The 17,004-nt window shown below is 37.0% G+C and overlaps 1 protein-coding gene across 5 annotated transcripts in view; it reads right to left on the bottom strand.

Moving 5' to 3' along the window:
• LOC124166095 (E3 ubiquitin-protein ligase MGRN1) overlaps positions 1-17,004 on the bottom strand; it is a 46,103-nt gene that overhangs the window by 23,233 nt on the left and 5,866 nt on the right. For 4 of the 5 annotated variants that reach the window (XM_046543721.1, XM_046543723.1, XM_046543725.1 and 1 more), the window contains 6 exons: positions 16,007-16,149; positions 13,891-14,207; positions 12,933-13,138; positions 9,939-10,238; positions 9,720-9,836; positions 4,455-4,775 (listed from right to left, as the gene is read on the bottom strand). In XM_046543721.1, coding sequence (XP_046399677.1) covers positions 4,455-4,775; positions 9,720-9,836; positions 9,939-10,238; positions 12,933-13,138; positions 13,891-14,207; positions 16,007-16,149 — 1,404 coding nt within the window. The remainder of the gene's footprint in view (positions 1-4,454; positions 4,776-9,719; positions 9,837-9,938; positions 10,239-12,932; positions 13,139-13,890; positions 14,208-16,006; positions 16,150-17,004) is intronic. The other variant, XM_046543722.1, reaches the window with a different exon arrangement.

Raw genomic sequence — 17,004 nt, 5'->3', positions numbered from 1 at the left:
CATAATATATCTCCAAAATCGACCCACTCTTCATTAATTATCATTCTCTTGGTATTTTACTTCATTTAAATTACCTCTGTTGGCACTATTGTATATATGACAAGCTTATAATTTCATATTGTTACAAAAAAAAGGAAATATAAATTTTAAAATAAAATATTAATTCTTTATTCAGAAGACACACTTGACAAAAAAAAATAGGCATTACTTTTCATGTCAAGCAATGGTGATCACTCTGGGGAGGAAAAAATTCTACCTTATTTTCAGTAAACATTGGGCATTAACGCTAATTTTGACCAGTGTAAGCCACACACAGCAACGCAATGAGGGGGGTTTAGGAAGTAAACCATCCCCGCTGGAGCTCTGAGAATTTTTTTAATAAAAATATTTTCATGCGATAAATTTTATAACTAATATTAGGGGGACAGATGATTCACAAACAAAACATCAAACTATTCTCACAGCCATATAACTCACCATTTTGAACCATTTACCTTAAATATTTTCTAAGGGAGGGCCCCTGCACCTCCCCCTTGCTGTGGTCCAGTATTAGTTTTGCCTAAAACCCCCCTAGCCTTAATTCCTAATGTAATTCATAACCATTAAAAATTCCACCATCTTATAGTTGCACAAGCCTCCCTCCCTTGTCATTTCCTTGGGCCTGGAAACTACCTTTGACAACAGTCACGAAAGTATATAAGGAAGTGATATAAGGTAGTTTTCAATATTAAAATAAATCAGCCACAAATTAGGAAATTTTTTGAGCTTCCACAAGGTAGTTTTCAATATTAAAATAAATCAGCCACAAATTAGGAAATTTTTTGAGCTTCCACTTTTTCCATCCTAAATAAATTGTTAGAGTCAAAGCTATATGAGATAAAAAGGCTAAAGAATTTAAATTAACTTACAGATTGATTTAATTAAATTAATGTTTCTAAAGCAAAGTGAAACAAATGCAACTACAATTATATTTCAGATAAATTGATTAAAAAATAGGGAAGTAAAGCACAAACACTGATTCTGACACTAGCCTTCACCAAAACATCTCTCATTTTACTTCTCAAGGAAAAAAATAGAAAAGGCAACGGGACACTTGTCTGATGAAAAATGGGCACAAATGAAAACCTTTAAAAAATAATTTTCCAAACGAAGGGCATAGGAAAATGATGAATGCATACTATTATTCAGCTGAATTAATTAATAGCATAGCTTGTATTTTGATGCATAAGCCAGGGTTCTCTTGCCAATGGATATATGATGGTAATAAAAAGCAGTTAAGAAGGAGGAAAAGAAACAGCAAGACCAAAAGCCACAAGTTATGCCGTGAAAATGACAAGAATAGCCATTTACAATATGTATGGCAAAAGAAATCCTCTCCTTCCAACATTACATTCCATGACAGGAACACAGATTTTTAGCACACAACTAAAGATATTCACACTCACTCCTGAATGAAGTCACCAACATGCTACACATAATGCTACAGAAGGAGGTACATATTAGAATAAAGTATTCTGCCAAGAAAATAATAATCAGAATGAAACATTTAAGGACAACATATTAACTTTAAATCGCTAAAAATAACCAATTCTTTGCATTTTTTCTAATCTGGAGAACAATCTAAGTACTCAAGAAGTACCACTCATACGATAGGCTCATAATGGTAGGTAAATTTTAGCACCCATGTAAATAAAATATTTTGATACCAAGATTTTCTCACGATAATATCCACAATCTATTGAAAATTTCATTTGACATCTAATAGACCAGGAAATTAAGAGAAATAAACAACTATATTTCCAAATAGCACTTCATGGTCATCCTAAAAAATGATTTAAACATTCACTAAAACAGCATAACCATGCGATTATAATACATAACACATCACATTTTACGGCAAAAACAAATTCTATTCTAAATACAAAATCTACTAAAAAAAGAAAGAATCCAGATACTGAATCTGCTGCTACAGCAATGTAAATGTACGTAGATAGAGAGAAGAGCAGTTTGCACATCTCTTGCATATATCCTCGAAATTTGGCTCTAAACGGAAAAATTGATTATCTCAGGATTCTGACAATTTTACAATTTTTTCCTTATGACAAGAAAAGTAACACGTAAAGAGTTAATACATCAGTGTTTTTCAATTATTTAAACAATACAGTAAAATCTCTTCATAATGAAATTGAAGGGTCCAAGACTTACATTACATATCAGAATAGAGATGAATCTGTTCTCAAATTAGCGATTTTAAACAAAAATTTAATAGGTGGCAGTCTTTATTTTCTATGTTTATCAATTTTAAAATTAATGTTTTCATTCAAAAACTGACGTCAGAAGTAAGTAAAGAATTATTATACATGTTCATTAACTATAATAATACTTAGTATGTAAGTCTAAATTCAGCTGCAAATTCACCACCTCGATGTTGAAGAAACACTTTGCATTAAACCCTGGATTTAAGAACACAAGAGATACATCAGAAGTCATCAGTTGAGGAACCAACCCTCAACAGAGACCATTGCATCATGATTGACAATGCAAAGCTTTTTTACAGATCTACCTAATATGTAATGGGACTAACAAACCAAAGTCTATCCAGATAACATTGGCAGATATAACCATCCACTGCAACACATAATACACAACCAGCCAAGCATGGAAACAGGCGAGTAGGGATATTAAGACGACTCATGGAAACAGGGAAACTACCAATGGCGGCCAACCAAAGACAACCTGAGTGCCATCAAGTTCTGAATAGCCAGTGGACAGGATAACATAAAACCATACAAACTTGACCCAGAAATCAGCATCCTGATACAATGAAATGTCGACAATGGCTGATCAACTTACCTGATAAAATTCCGGAGAAAACTATAGCGAAGTGTAGGTGTGAGGTGAACATTTCTTTGGTTGTAGGTAGTTTCACAGTCTGGGGCTATAATTTCAGCACAATGTATGAATATTTTAAGAAGTAAAGGCAAGTGAAGAAGGTTCCCACAGGTTAATTGCTTGAATTTTGGTGGGACCATTAAGATATTGAGATACAAGGGAGCTTACAACATAGGGAGGCAGGATATGAAGAGATTAACTGTATTTACAAATAAATAAAATTAAAATCATTTTTTACTAAAGGAAGATGATATTGATAACATGCCATAAGGAAAAAGATGAAAATATCAAAACTATTGACTTCTTGATAACAACAGACAAGAAAGCCATTGGAGATAACAGAAAACAATAGCTCAATTATTATCAAGATGGTGCTAGGCCATTAATTTCACACCTCAGACCACCACTTATGAACCACCATGGTTAAGAGAGTAGCAGATAAAAAATTTTGAATAGAAGTAATTTCAAAGGTAAAAAAAAAATAGCTTTGAACAGTCGCAAGTGTGAGTTAGTTAAATTCCTTACACTTGTCAACTTAATCAGCTAAGAATAGGGATTTATTCATAGATACTTTGGAAAGATACCCTAATGAGGTTTTATTCTTCCAAATTCTACAGAAAGGGATAAATTTCCATGGTACTAATTGCATTGATTTATGTAAACCACAGTTATAACAACTGTAAAAGAATTATTTCACATACATGATAAGTTATTTTAGCTTTATATTCAACACTTATTCACCACTCCATTAATGGGGATCTAACCACCCTAGTTTACTCATTCTAGTGTGCCCATAATACCATTCATAATTTATTCCTACTAATAATGCTAAGATAAATATAGTGAACACAATTATCTACACATCTGGAAAAGATTTTTTCATAACTTTAATGAATGTTTAAGTGATATAGTGAAACATCTGGTATACAATAGTGAAGGGACTGGCTAAACCTGTGGAAATCTAATAACATTTTAAAATAGAGGAAGACTGTTTATCTTAAGAATTTTCTGGGACCCAATGACATTTGCTTAAAGTCAGTGATAGTGGTGGTTTGCATAACATATAGGGCGGCTGCTAGTGCTAGAATTGACCTACGTTTGTAAGAGCAAATTTTGTGCATCCGCAGTAGGCAATACTATACTGAAGCCAATGCTTTGCTATCCTCTCAATTCTAGGCCTAGAACTCACAGACATCATGATATTTTATGTCATCACATCATAAAATTACCACACAAATGTAAGGGAATTAATATTACCTTACCATGTCGCATAATACTGCAAGACCCAGAAAAATTACGTCCTCTCCTACACGAAAAATCTTGAACCAACGGTAGACAAAACTAAGACACATATTCGAACAAATTATCCTTAAAATGGGACAAGGGTCAAGCAGTACTTATACATCGCTCGAATCTCTTGAAAAGTCGAGACTGGCACAGCCCCACTCTTCAGAATACTTGTGGTTTGAACCATCACATGAAGAAGGAAACTCAACAGGATATGGACTCCAGAGAGGAAAGACTTGACAAAGAAGGAGGAAACAGAGAGAGAGCTTTCTCACCTCGGATGTTGGCCTTCCGCTGAGGCCATCACTGACACCATCACTGCCCCCACCTGTCCCGTTGCCTTCGCTCCCCCTCCCACCAGCACCCCCACGCCTCTCCCCAGAGTTGGAGTTGAGGATGCGAGCTGCTTCCACGGCTCCCTCAAGGGCATCTACATGTCGTGGAGATGCCGAGGTCTGGTTGCCAGCACTTGTTGTGGTGAGCGAAGGAAGCTGAGAAGATGGGGCCAGTGCCGTGGAACGGTTTTGGCATGGCCCATTGAGGGCTTCAATCAGAGAAACGGTCTCATAGCCCGATGGGATGTTGTCACAGCTTCCCTGAAACAACAAGGTTTTCCATTAATTAGCAAACTTTTCCATAAGGATAAAGTGATTCATCGTCACCATAAGTCAACGATCCTAAGATTTTCTTGATACAGCTCTCAATTCCACTATTCTGTCTGGTAGCCTTTTCATGGTGATGTATTATCAAAATATAATGAAAATTCCGAATGTCAACACCAAAGTTATATATATGTATAAAACTTGAAACAGTGGAGGGAGTCATGGAGGACTCTGCACGATAACAAATTACGAAGCATCAAGGCGACAACATCAGCTTGGCCCTCCTACGCCAGGAACAATCGAAGGGAGGAAGTAGTAATTTCACAGCTAAGGATAGGGCACTGCCCTTTGACTCATGCCTTTCTCTTTACCGAAGAGAAGCAAGCTCCTCAGTGTGATGAGTGAAGGTGCCCCTTAAGTATCTGACATATCCTTACAGTGTGTGACAAATACCGCGACAAGCGGATACGGTTCAGTATAGGGGGGGACCTTGAATCCCTTCTAGGAGACCACCCTACTAATTTGAATAATGTAATATTATTTCTCAAGGAAATCGGTCTGTTTAGCAAAATATAAAAGTTCCTACTCATTTCATGCAAATAAATTACGCATAAACGATTCTTTGAATAAACGATTTGAATCAAATAACTGAGCAGTAGTGCAGAATGACCTAGCCATCGACGCCCCCAAACACTCAATGCTGCAACTACTACTATATGGTGAAAAGTAACATGAATAGTAATGCACCAAATGATGAAATTTGCCATGAAAAAATATTTGACTGTTATTTCAAGGCAAACTTCATCCTTTGGTGTACAGTGGAACCTCGTTAAAACGAGTATGGGCTATAGCGACACCCCCGCTATTACGAGAGATAGCCGATGCACCGTCAATTGACCCTATAATAAGCGTGTTAAAAAATTCGTTTTTACGAGACCCTTTCGGTGTTGGCTCTCGCCATAGCGAGGGTTTCACCGCCGGAAGACTTTCATGAAGACTTCTTAACCTCTGTAATTGCTAGCGATCTGTTAGAAATGAAGTTAATGGAATGCTCAGTCTCAAATTTATGTGGTAAACTGTCATTCGATAAATATAATGATGACGAAACAATGCTTTGCATGATTTTTATTCAGTGTGGCGCTTATAAATTGTTCGAATAGTTCCCAAGTAACATTGACCGTTGGGCCTCGGTTGGGGAACCGCAGTCACGGTTGGCTCATTGTGGGTGGATATGCCTACCAAATTCCGCTGTTGGCCCAACGCAGATATTGTTCGTCGGCCCAACGAAACGGTTTATGCTGTTGGCCCAACGGAAATCCCCAACGATGGCCCTACGAGATGGATTATCATTGGGCCACCATTGGGACATCATACCATTTCCTCAATTTCCGCCATGAGAGCTGCAAACAAAATTCCGACAAGATCTTCAACGTAGAGATGGGCGAAATTCCATTGTAATCGATTTATTGTATTAAATGGTTATCGGATCGGTAGCATCTATTCATTAAAAAATAGGGATGGCATAATCGCTTGCTTTGACAGTCAGTGCTACCGACTATGTGCAGGCAGAATAATTATTTTAAGTTAATTTTTTAAGAATATATTATAAGATAATTTTTGGAAATTATGTATAACTCTTTTTAAAGTAATTTTCTGCTAATTTTCTGGTGTTTTCAGCATGGTATTTGACATAAATGGTTCCAAGAAGCGGAGGCTTCTTTAATACGACTTGTTAGTATATATATCCCGGAGGACACACGAAAAATTGTAGATTTATAAGATCTGTCTGTTTCGAGTCTAACTTAACCGATGGAAGTTCGATATGGGCCGTGAATAAGCACGATGTATACCTCGATTGCATACGTTGCAGGATACGGTTCACATGTTTCCCTAGCAACCAAACAACCAAGACTTGTTTGGTTGTTAGGGCTTTGTCTTTGTGATAGGCAAGGGCGGTACTTGAAAAAGTACCGGTATTTTTGTGATGAGTATTAAAAAGCAATAATAGTACTCTACCGGTAGTACCGGCGAAAAAATACCGGTATACCGGTACTTTCATAATTGATAAAATATGTTAATAAGTCATGATTTATCTCTTGTATTGCCCTAATTATCCGGTATTTCGGCAAATTAGCGTAACATACAGCAAGAATACACTAAACAAATCATTAACTGGATTTTTTTTCGAAAATTTATCGGAAAAATACATGGAGGATAGATTCTATCATAGTGAGAAGGGTGATAGCGATGAAGTTTTTAAAGGCAATGATTTTGGTGCATACCATTAAATTTTGGAGTTTTCCTGGCGTATATGAAGTGTAAAGTTCTCTCGGGAACTCCATCAGATGACTTGTTTTCCTAAAGCCAACGGCTTTTTCGGACTCGAGACCAACATTAGAACGTCTTCTGCCGAGAACTTATAATGAAAAGTCTTCTTATTCACAGAGCTTATGTTTCAGTCTGAGATTACCTATAAAAAGCCCCTATAATGTTAAGACATTTAGTTTTATGATTTTACACAACAAGAATTGGTGTTAGTTATGGCTAAAATACTGCGATCGAATAAAATTTGACGTGTATGTCGCTGTTCCATTTATTTCAGATAAAGAAATACATATGTGGAGTTCGATATAACTTTGACTTTTCTTACCTTATTTGAGTAAATGAATATCTTCTATATCAATAATGATAACACTTGTCTCGAACTCACAGTTTTGTAAAAGTACCGTTAAATGACGAGAAAAGAATAAATAAGCTAAGGAAGGAGGACACATCTTAATAATTAAGGAGCATAATTAATTTGGTCTTCTTTTGGTGGTGCACTGGATTGGTTGTATGTAAAAAAACGAGAAACGGATAAACATTTTTAATACATTAAAAAAGTTGATGACTATTGTTAATAAGCTTAGCCAATATCATGATAGCATCACTATTTTTCAGCCTCTTCCTACGTTTATTAACTGTATCAGTGCTTATAACATCAGTTTAAATTAAAATAAACGTATGGTATTACTTTTAGTGAGCTTATAATCAAGATGTGCACTTATGGCATAAGTGTGCATCTACATTTTATTGTCTCTTGTTATAATTTCTTGAGAAATATCCTTGGCATTAATTAAATAAACACTTCTTGCTCAAAGTCATTGTGAATTGGTGCTTATTTCTTGGAAATGGCCTTCTTCGCTTGATATATTATCAGCACTCAATTATTTAAGTAGCTGGGTAGGTAGTTCATTGATAATACATAAGATGGCAGCGCCGTCGAAGTACCGGTATTTCTAGTACCGATACTTCGGTAGTACCGCTAAAAAAATATTGGCCGGTACTACCGAAGTAGAAAAAAAATAATACTCGGTACTACCGAATACCGGTATTTTTTGCCCATGCCTACTTTGTGATAGCAGTTAAATAAAATAAGTCGAGTGCTTCTAACAAATATAAGGCATTGACCTCATTTGGTAAGTCTTACAAAACTGGCATTCCTAAAATCATGTTACCTTAAACAGATAGTTTCGTGGAATTTTAAACTTTTCATCATTAATTTAGATAGATCGATATGTATATTTTTTCAGATTGTGGCATATCTAGTATAAGTGGAAGTTTTAATGAAAACAGTGTTTCAATGGACAAAGTGAGTGATTTAGTCCTCTCTGAAGAGAATGAGATTGAATTTGTGTGAGTAAACCTAAATAACAACTGCACAATTATTATTTTATGGAAAATACATCAACTATTATACTCAATCAGTGTTTCTGTGATTCCTATTAATATGATCCCTAAATCTTGCACTTATTAATCCAATTAAGTAAAATGGACTAAACTTAACAATTTCGTTACCGAAGACCAGAGAATAGGAATTGTGAAGGCAATTGAATCAAATAACTCAGGGGTGTATATCTTGCAGTGTGACATGTTTGAAATTAAGGAGGATTTCTTTGAATTACCTCTTAGAAGTGGTACCATTGGTATATTTGTATGAAAAAAAATTAGTACCTGGATGCAAATTGCAGTCCACCCAGATTTTATCTAAGTGTGTTTTGTTGCCCTACAAAGAAGATGGACAGTTTTTGTGTGTGCCATATTGTAATGTGGAAAAGTGCTGTTGAAATTTTCCTAATTTTGTCCTAATAAAAATTGTCCTAATTTGTGAAAATAAAAGTTGGGGACCTTCTGAACTGATATTGATTTTTTGTTTTCCACTTTTAACCACTGTAACCTTACTTTGTCCGATAGCATTGATTGTTAATGTATTTCATTTCATTTTGATTTATAGGGAGCTAAAGGTAAAGATTCTATCTACCGGTATCATATCAAGTGAGAAGGTAAATTAATTTAACTCTCATTCTATAAAAATGAGAAATGCCAGTAAAATATAGCTTTTGTTGGGAAACGGATGGCAGAATTTAAAAGGGCCAACGGTGTATCGTTGGAGATTTGTTGGCCTTGGGTTGGGAATACGAAGGCCCGACTGTAATGCTCTGTTGGCCCATCGTTGGGGAATCGTTGGTTGGGATACGGTTGGCGAGGTGGCCAAATCATACCATGGGCCAACCGCTGTGTCCCACCATCTGCCAACAGAGGGCCAACCAAAAATGTTACTTGGGTTGGTCGTTATTTGAGTAAGGAAATTTAGTGATGCAAAAAAACATCGCCTTTCGTCTGGATTTATGCTTACGTTTATCGGATAGATGTTTATCTGTCGCCGCACCACTCCTGTTCCTGTATATTTGTTCGCAACAGGTATATTGGCTATTATTTGCTCCACCTCCGGTAAAGCGACAATTCGCTATAGCGAGTGTTTATTAGTGCACCGTGGGGTGTCGTTATATCGAGGTTTCACTGTATTTAACTTTGTACACGTGCACATGAATGCGTACAAAGTCACTTGTTTCATGCAGTGCTATGAATACCAATACTGGTGAATACACCGTGACTTACTTCAGTGGCATTTGTGAGTACACCCACTCCGGCTGTGCTGCCAGGGGCTATCCTCTGCAAAGCTCGGATCTGAAGGAGAGCTCGGAATGGAGCTCGACAGATGGGACAGTTGTTTGCCTGAAGAAAAACAAAAAGCACGCATAAAATGAAAATGGGACAAGATTCTCCACATGGGACAAGATTCTCTAATACTGACTTTTCCAACACCATGACCCATACCTGATAGCGCAATGAATCTGCACATGAGTTACAGAGACAGAGGTGGCGACATGGAAGGATGAGTGTGTCCCTAGGATCGCACATACAAATCACACACTCTGAGCCACCATCCTCCCCCTCCTCATCGTCCTCGGCCGCATCTCCAGCTACAGCGGTAGTGCCGCCACGGTCCACGGTTCCCTCCACCTCTCCTCCCTCTTCTCCAGCCTCGTCTGTGAGTGCCACTCGAAGTGGGAGTGCATCCGCCAGCGTCACGCCCTCCTCATTTGACACCACGGCAGTGTCAGCCACAGGGGCCTGCTAAGTAAATGAGGAAGAACACGGGCAGGGTTATCACATTGGAACTTCAGTTGAAAAACCTTCAGTTGTAGAAGGCCCATACAATTTCTAAGAGCTCCAATTTTTTTATCCAGAATGGAAACGAAGAGAAACATGGGTGTTGTTTTAAATGAAATGCGCACTTTGTCAATATGTGACAGAGATGGCTGAACTGTTAGGCAGATACAGTGGAACCTCGCTATAGCGAGACCCCCGCTATTATGAGAGATAGCCGATGCACCGTCAATTGACCCTATAATAAGCGTGTTAAAAATTTCGTTTTTACGAGGCCCTTTTGGTGTTGGTTCTCGCCTTAGCGAGGGTTTCACCGCCGGAAAAACTTACATCAAGACTCCTTAATCTCTGTAATTGCTAGCGATCTGTTAGAAATGAAGTTAATGGAGTGCTCAGTCTCAAATTTATGTGGTAAACTGTCGTTCGATAAAGAAGTAGTTAATTTTGGTGAAAATATTGTGACATTAGCATTCGCGAATGCTTGATCTTCTTTTGTTCCTCGGGCGGCAGAAAGCAGTCTTCAGCATACCCGCACGTCCATGAGTTGCATGAATATAAAGCATTTGATGGCAGACACCATGGCCAAGAAAACACCAAACAATTAGTCGTAGTTTGAGTAAGGAAATTTAGTGATGCAAATAAACATCACCTTTCGTCTCGTTTATGAGATAGAAATTTATCTGTCACCGCACCACTCTGTTCCTGTATAACTGTTCGCAACAGGTATACATATTGGCTATTATTTGCTCCACCTCCGGTAAAGCGACAATTCGCTATAACGAGTGTTTATTGGTGCACCGTGGGGTGTCGTTTTATCGAGGTTGCACTGTAGAACTCTTTCGGCAGCGTCTAGAATGAGAACTGTTTTAGATATTTGAAATAACGACATTTTCCTTACACAAACAGCATGCAATCATTTGTTTTCTGCATTTTCATGGTGTGACACCATTTGGAATTCATCCACAGTTAAAGGAGACATGTGGTGATGGAGTTATGGATGTGTCGAAAGTGTGTCCATGGATGCAACAGTTTAACGAAGGCAGAACATCAAGTGGCAACAAACCAAAACAATCTGGGCGGTTTTCCAGTTGTCAAAATAGACACAATAAGAAGCCTTTGCTGTGGCCATGGAATCATGGCGTCAACATAGTGAAAAATGTGTACGTCTACAGGAAGATTACGTCGACAAGTAACACCAGGTTCATAGCTTTCGGGTGAGTAGCCATTTAGAAAAAAATCAGCGGCCTTAAAACTTAATGCACCATCTACAATGAAAGTAGGTTTGCCTGATGTAAATATGTTCATGTATTTCTACAGGAAGTCACCCTTAATTGCACAGCTGCCAGAGATACGATTTTCCCAGTTGCACAACACAAAAAACCTAGCCATGCTAATCTATTTAGATTTAAATCCATCTTATTTGTACGACGCCAATAATCTACTGTCAGAAATGTTGCGCATTCCATGGAATAGGCCTACATCGAACAGCCTAAGTCTCATTTCAAGCCCACAGCCTTCAAGGATTATTTTAAGCAGCCTGGCCCCACAATTAAATTTTAATGAAATTCAATTATTGCTAAGTTAAAATACAGTAATTAATTGTGTTTCAAATTTACCAATTTAAGGTGCATAATAAATAAATTCCTTCTATTGCAAAGAAAAAGATAAGGTTTACTTTCTGTATGTATGCCCAAGAAGCATATATTTTTTTCTTTAATTTAATTTGTGCTTTTAAGATAATAATAATTATATTTTTCATTTGTCCAGAGATCTGTAGGTTGTACACAAAATAAAAATATAGGACAATATAAAATGCTAATCAGTATTGTTCAAGACTGCAAAATATGCAATGCCATTGAATGCACCAAATTTTTCCTGTAATACAATTTTGTTTTTCATCAGTAGATTTATGTGTAAATCCTAATTTTCTTGTAATATAATTAATTAAATGTTCTTAATTTAAATATATCTAAGAATTATGGTAAATAGGCTTTGTAAAGCAAGACCTCACTTGTGCAAGGTTTTTTCTATTGATTTGGAGTGTAATACAACTGAGGTTCCTGGTGCGGAAAGCATGTTTTATTTTAAACTAAAGTGATCACCATATCAAGCATTAACTTGACCGTGATAATAAAGTCCCAGAAAAGTCTTTTTTAAAAGATAGAGGCCCAGAATGCCAAAAATAGGGAAAATTCCCAAAAAGTCTCATTAAGAAGTCATTAAAACATCCTTTACTAGATGAAAATAGTGAAGAATCATATATAAAAGCACAATAGTTCCACATCACCAAAAATTAAAAGATTTTTTTATACACTCTAATTATCACTCAAGTCCTGATAACAATTTACACATGGTTCCTAAAAACAACAGAAATACAGCATATCAACCGGTGGATTAACCACAATGAATTCACAAACAAATATGCCAAAAAATGCAATGTAAAGACTTCCTCTTCAAATACTACCCAGAGGACAGGTGCAAAAAAAAGTTCATGCAAACAACACTCAGTCAAAAATATAGGAAAAAAAGGAAGATTCAAATATCAGTCGAGTGGATTAATACTAAAATAGAAAGCATTGTCATGCAGCAGCTATGAACCATACAAAATAATGGTTAATACCAATTAGAAACTTTTGTGGAACTATGTTACAAAAATCTCACCTCAGTATTGGAATCATTGAATGTTGAAGTTGCATTCTGAGAAGAAGGATTCTTATTTTCTATGCCATAAATCTCTTGCAGAAGGTAGCATAGTCCATCAACAAACAATTTCTGCTTTAAAGCTTTCAACACATAGGAGCCATCAGAATGCCGCTCCACAACAGCAATGGTGGCATGCGACTGTCTTCCTCCTGAACAAACTCCATCTGAAACAAATACACGCAACATTTCAAACAATGAGAGAGGACCACACCATTAAGTTCAGAAACATTTTCCTGAAGTATGAAGCAGTGTTTGCAAGAAGAAAAGAAAGAAAAGGGATTTTAACACTTTCTAGTATTTAGCCAGCCTTGGTGACAGCGGGGTGAAGTCCTCGCCCCTCGAAACAGGAGGTCGCAGGTTCGAGTACCGGCTGGGTAAGTTACCCCAATCCAGGGCATGGTTGTTTGTGTACATTAAATTGTTAGCATGTTAATAACCCCGATGTAAAAGGCCGTATAGAGCTGATTTTGGTGGTACGGAAATAAATAAATATTACACTAAACTGAGAGCTATAAATAATTCATCAAATGAAAGAGAAATTCAAACAGTTTTACATAAAAACACATAAGTTTTAACTGTGTGCACGCATGTCGCACAGTAAATACAGATTCCGTCTTTGCAAACAGTAAAACACAAAGTTTTCTCTTCACAAGTCACGATATTTACTATTAGCACTCTCTAATGGATGGGGAGGAAAACATATAGTCCACATGCGCATTGCTGCCAACAAACATAACTCTTTCAGTTTCTCTTTCATCAGATGCATGATATATCTTTGTAAGTTAAGTATGATAAATGTCATAAAGGGTTAAAACCCTGACATTAATTTTGAAACACCCGGTATATTGTATGTAAAATGGCAGTATTGCTCTATGCGAACTAATAAATACATATGCATTCCAAGCAGAAGGCTCACCTTCTTCCTCAGCAACGCAATGGATGACAATGGGATAAACTTCCCGCAAATCGTAGACAGACATGTTCCTGACCCCGCTCTCCACAGTGGCTGACGAGTGGTGGACCCCATTTGGTGCGTTGTGCAGGCCGTTAGCTCCGTGCACCTGCCCCTGATGGTTGCTGCTCATCTGGCGTGCAAACAGGTGGTGGTACATGAGTTCCCCATCTGAGAATCGCCCAGGCTCAAACCAGTGCGAGGGGTGACTGAAGTGCTGGTTGGCACCACGCTCGTAACGGAATGTCTCAGAGCTCATGGAAGGATCACGAGGGGTGTACCTGGAATTAATGAAATAGTAAAACAGACCCTCTGTGAAACCTGTCACCTGATTCACACTAAGTATGATCTTTATTGCCACGCGATATTAAAGCTTAATGGTAAAAATTAAGGATGGATCAATTCTTGATTGAAGCTTTCGCGGCTCATGGTGATTAAAAATAAGTGACATACGGGTGTATGCCGTGTGTCGTAATGGAGATTGCCCCAACGTTTCGCGACCGACTGCTGGTCACTTCTTCAAGGGAATGATGCTGGGATTTGGTTTTTGCTGCCTTTTTTATATATACCGCCCACCCCTCCCACCTGAAAAATAAAAAAGGCAGCAAAAACCAATTCCCAGTATCATATTCTTGAATAGGTGACCAGCAGTCGGTCGCTAAACTTCGGGGCAATCTCCATTACGACACGCGGTATACACCCATTTGTGACTTATTTTTAATAGATCGATTCTGATTCACGATTCTTGATTCCACTTATCATTAGTGGAATTGAAGAATCCACACCTTCAAAGTCCATTATGGAGAAATAAAATCCAATTTAGTTTACATGAAAACATAAATAATTCAATTAACATGAAAATTCCTTGTCATTAATCATGCATCTCCAACAAACTATTTTAGAGGTAAAAATAACATTATTTTAAGACTTGTGTTAAATTTTGTTTAGTGTTATTTTCTTAAAATTTCAAAACACTTACCAAAACCAATGCCTGATCATATGTTTTAGCCAGGCTTCATAAACTTTTTTGTTCACTAAAATTTTCAAACTTTGCTTCCATTTATTACTTACTTATTGCCTTTAATATTATTTTATCAGAATCGACAATTTGGAACTGAAAACACAGGAATCGGTACTGGGTTTCGAATCGAAATAACTAACTACAGTGAAACCTCGATATAACGACACCCCACGGTGCACTAATAAACACTCGCTATAGCGAATTGTCGCTTTACCGGAGGTGGAGCAAATAATAGCCAATATACCTGTTGCGAACAGATATACAGGAACAGGAGTGGTACGGCGACAGATAAACGTCTATCCGATAAACGTAAGCATAAATCCAGACGAAAGGCGATGTTTTTTTGCATCACTAAATTTCCTTACTCAAATAACGACCAACTATTCAAACAATTTATAAGCGCCGCACTGAATAAAAATCATGCAACGCATTGTTTCGTCATCATTATATTTATCGAACGACAGTTTTCCACATAAATTTGAGACTGAGCACTCCATTAACTTCATTTCTAACAGATCGCTAGCAATTATAGAGGTTAAGGAGTCTTGATGAAAGTCTTCCGGCGGTGAAACCCTCGCTATGGCGAGAGCCAACACCGAAAGGGTCTCGTAAAAACGAATTTTTTAACACGCTTATTATAGGGTAAATTGACGGTGCATCGGCTATCTCTCGTAATAGCGGGGGTGTCGCTATAGCCCGTACTCGCTTTAACGAGGTTCCACTGTATTTCTCAGTAAAAAAAATAACCATTCCATAGTAAAAATGCACATCAACCAAGCATGGCACTTTTTATGAGAAAGGAATTTTGAAAATGATAAGAAACCATTTCAAGCATACATTTGTGAAAAAATCGGACATACATATGTATTGCAACAACAGGTCTTACTCTAATTTAATAAAAATTAGAGTATACAAATATACCTTCATTACAACAACTCAGTACCTCTTCTTAGACGTCATGATGGCAAGAAGTAGCTTACCAGGTTGTTTTTTATTGATTGGTGAGGAGGATTATTAATTTTTGTATAAAGTCCCTATACTTTGAATTGATAAACTTACACAACACCTCCTGATGTGATATCTTCAGTGCACAGGTAATGGATAGTAATGGCACATCGGGTATCACAATCAAACGTAAATTCAATTCCAAAACGGTCCAGCGGTTTACCCATGTCTGGCTGCATGGTTGGGGTTACTCCATCCTGTGAACAAAACAGTTGAATTAATACAAGGGAAAGAAAAAGGAAACCATAGCTTAAATCCCTATAGACAGCTGTAAACTATGTAAGACAGAAAAATTTTTCAGAGCAATATTGTCTCTAGAAACTTTTACAGCATCTATACAGTACTTTTCAAGTCTGTGACTGATACACAGGTATGTACATATCAAATCTGCTGAGTGAAAAGTAGAGAAGTATAGAAATGATTGTTGCTGCCTTTTTGTACAGGGAAAATATTCCCCTGGACTAGGAAGCAAACCAATCAAACTCGGAAATATGTTCATAATTAATTGCTCAGGCATTGTAACACTGACAAAAAACTCTATAGGTATGCTATTAAATCCCATAATAATGAGGTGAATATGAGGAATTTTAACCTCACCGAAGGTTGTCCCAGTGGTAGAACGTAGTTAAAAATTCTGAAAATAATTGGGATCACCAGGGCTTGTCCTCCAGAGGTCAATGGTCTTTCACCTAAATATCAGGTATCAACCAATCGCTACCTTGGTTTGACAAGGTTCTAACTGACCATCAGCTGGATTTGAGAAAAACCTTGTCAAAGTTTTAAACTGCTCTATTTCTATTATTAATAGGAATTTATTTTTGATTTTTGGCACATACACTAGTGATCCACTAGATACACTTGTAATTATTACTTTAAGAAAATATGTTATTTATTTTATTTTTTTACATGTTTATATGAGTAATAAAATAAGTAAAATGCAGTTAGAACCTTGTCACACCAAATATTAGTTTTTTCTCCTTGCAGTTGGAACTTTGTCACTGTTCTAAATCTGTTATTATTTTACATAGAGGAATAAAATCTGGTGCAACACA

This window comes from Ischnura elegans, chromosome 9 (assembly GCF_921293095.1).
Source record: "Ischnura elegans chromosome 9, ioIscEleg1.1, whole genome shotgun sequence".
Lineage (NCBI taxonomy): Eukaryota > Metazoa > Arthropoda > Insecta > Odonata > Coenagrionidae > Ischnura > Ischnura elegans.
Note: the sequence above shows the minus strand (reverse complement) of the source record. Positions and strands in the feature narration are given on the sequence as shown.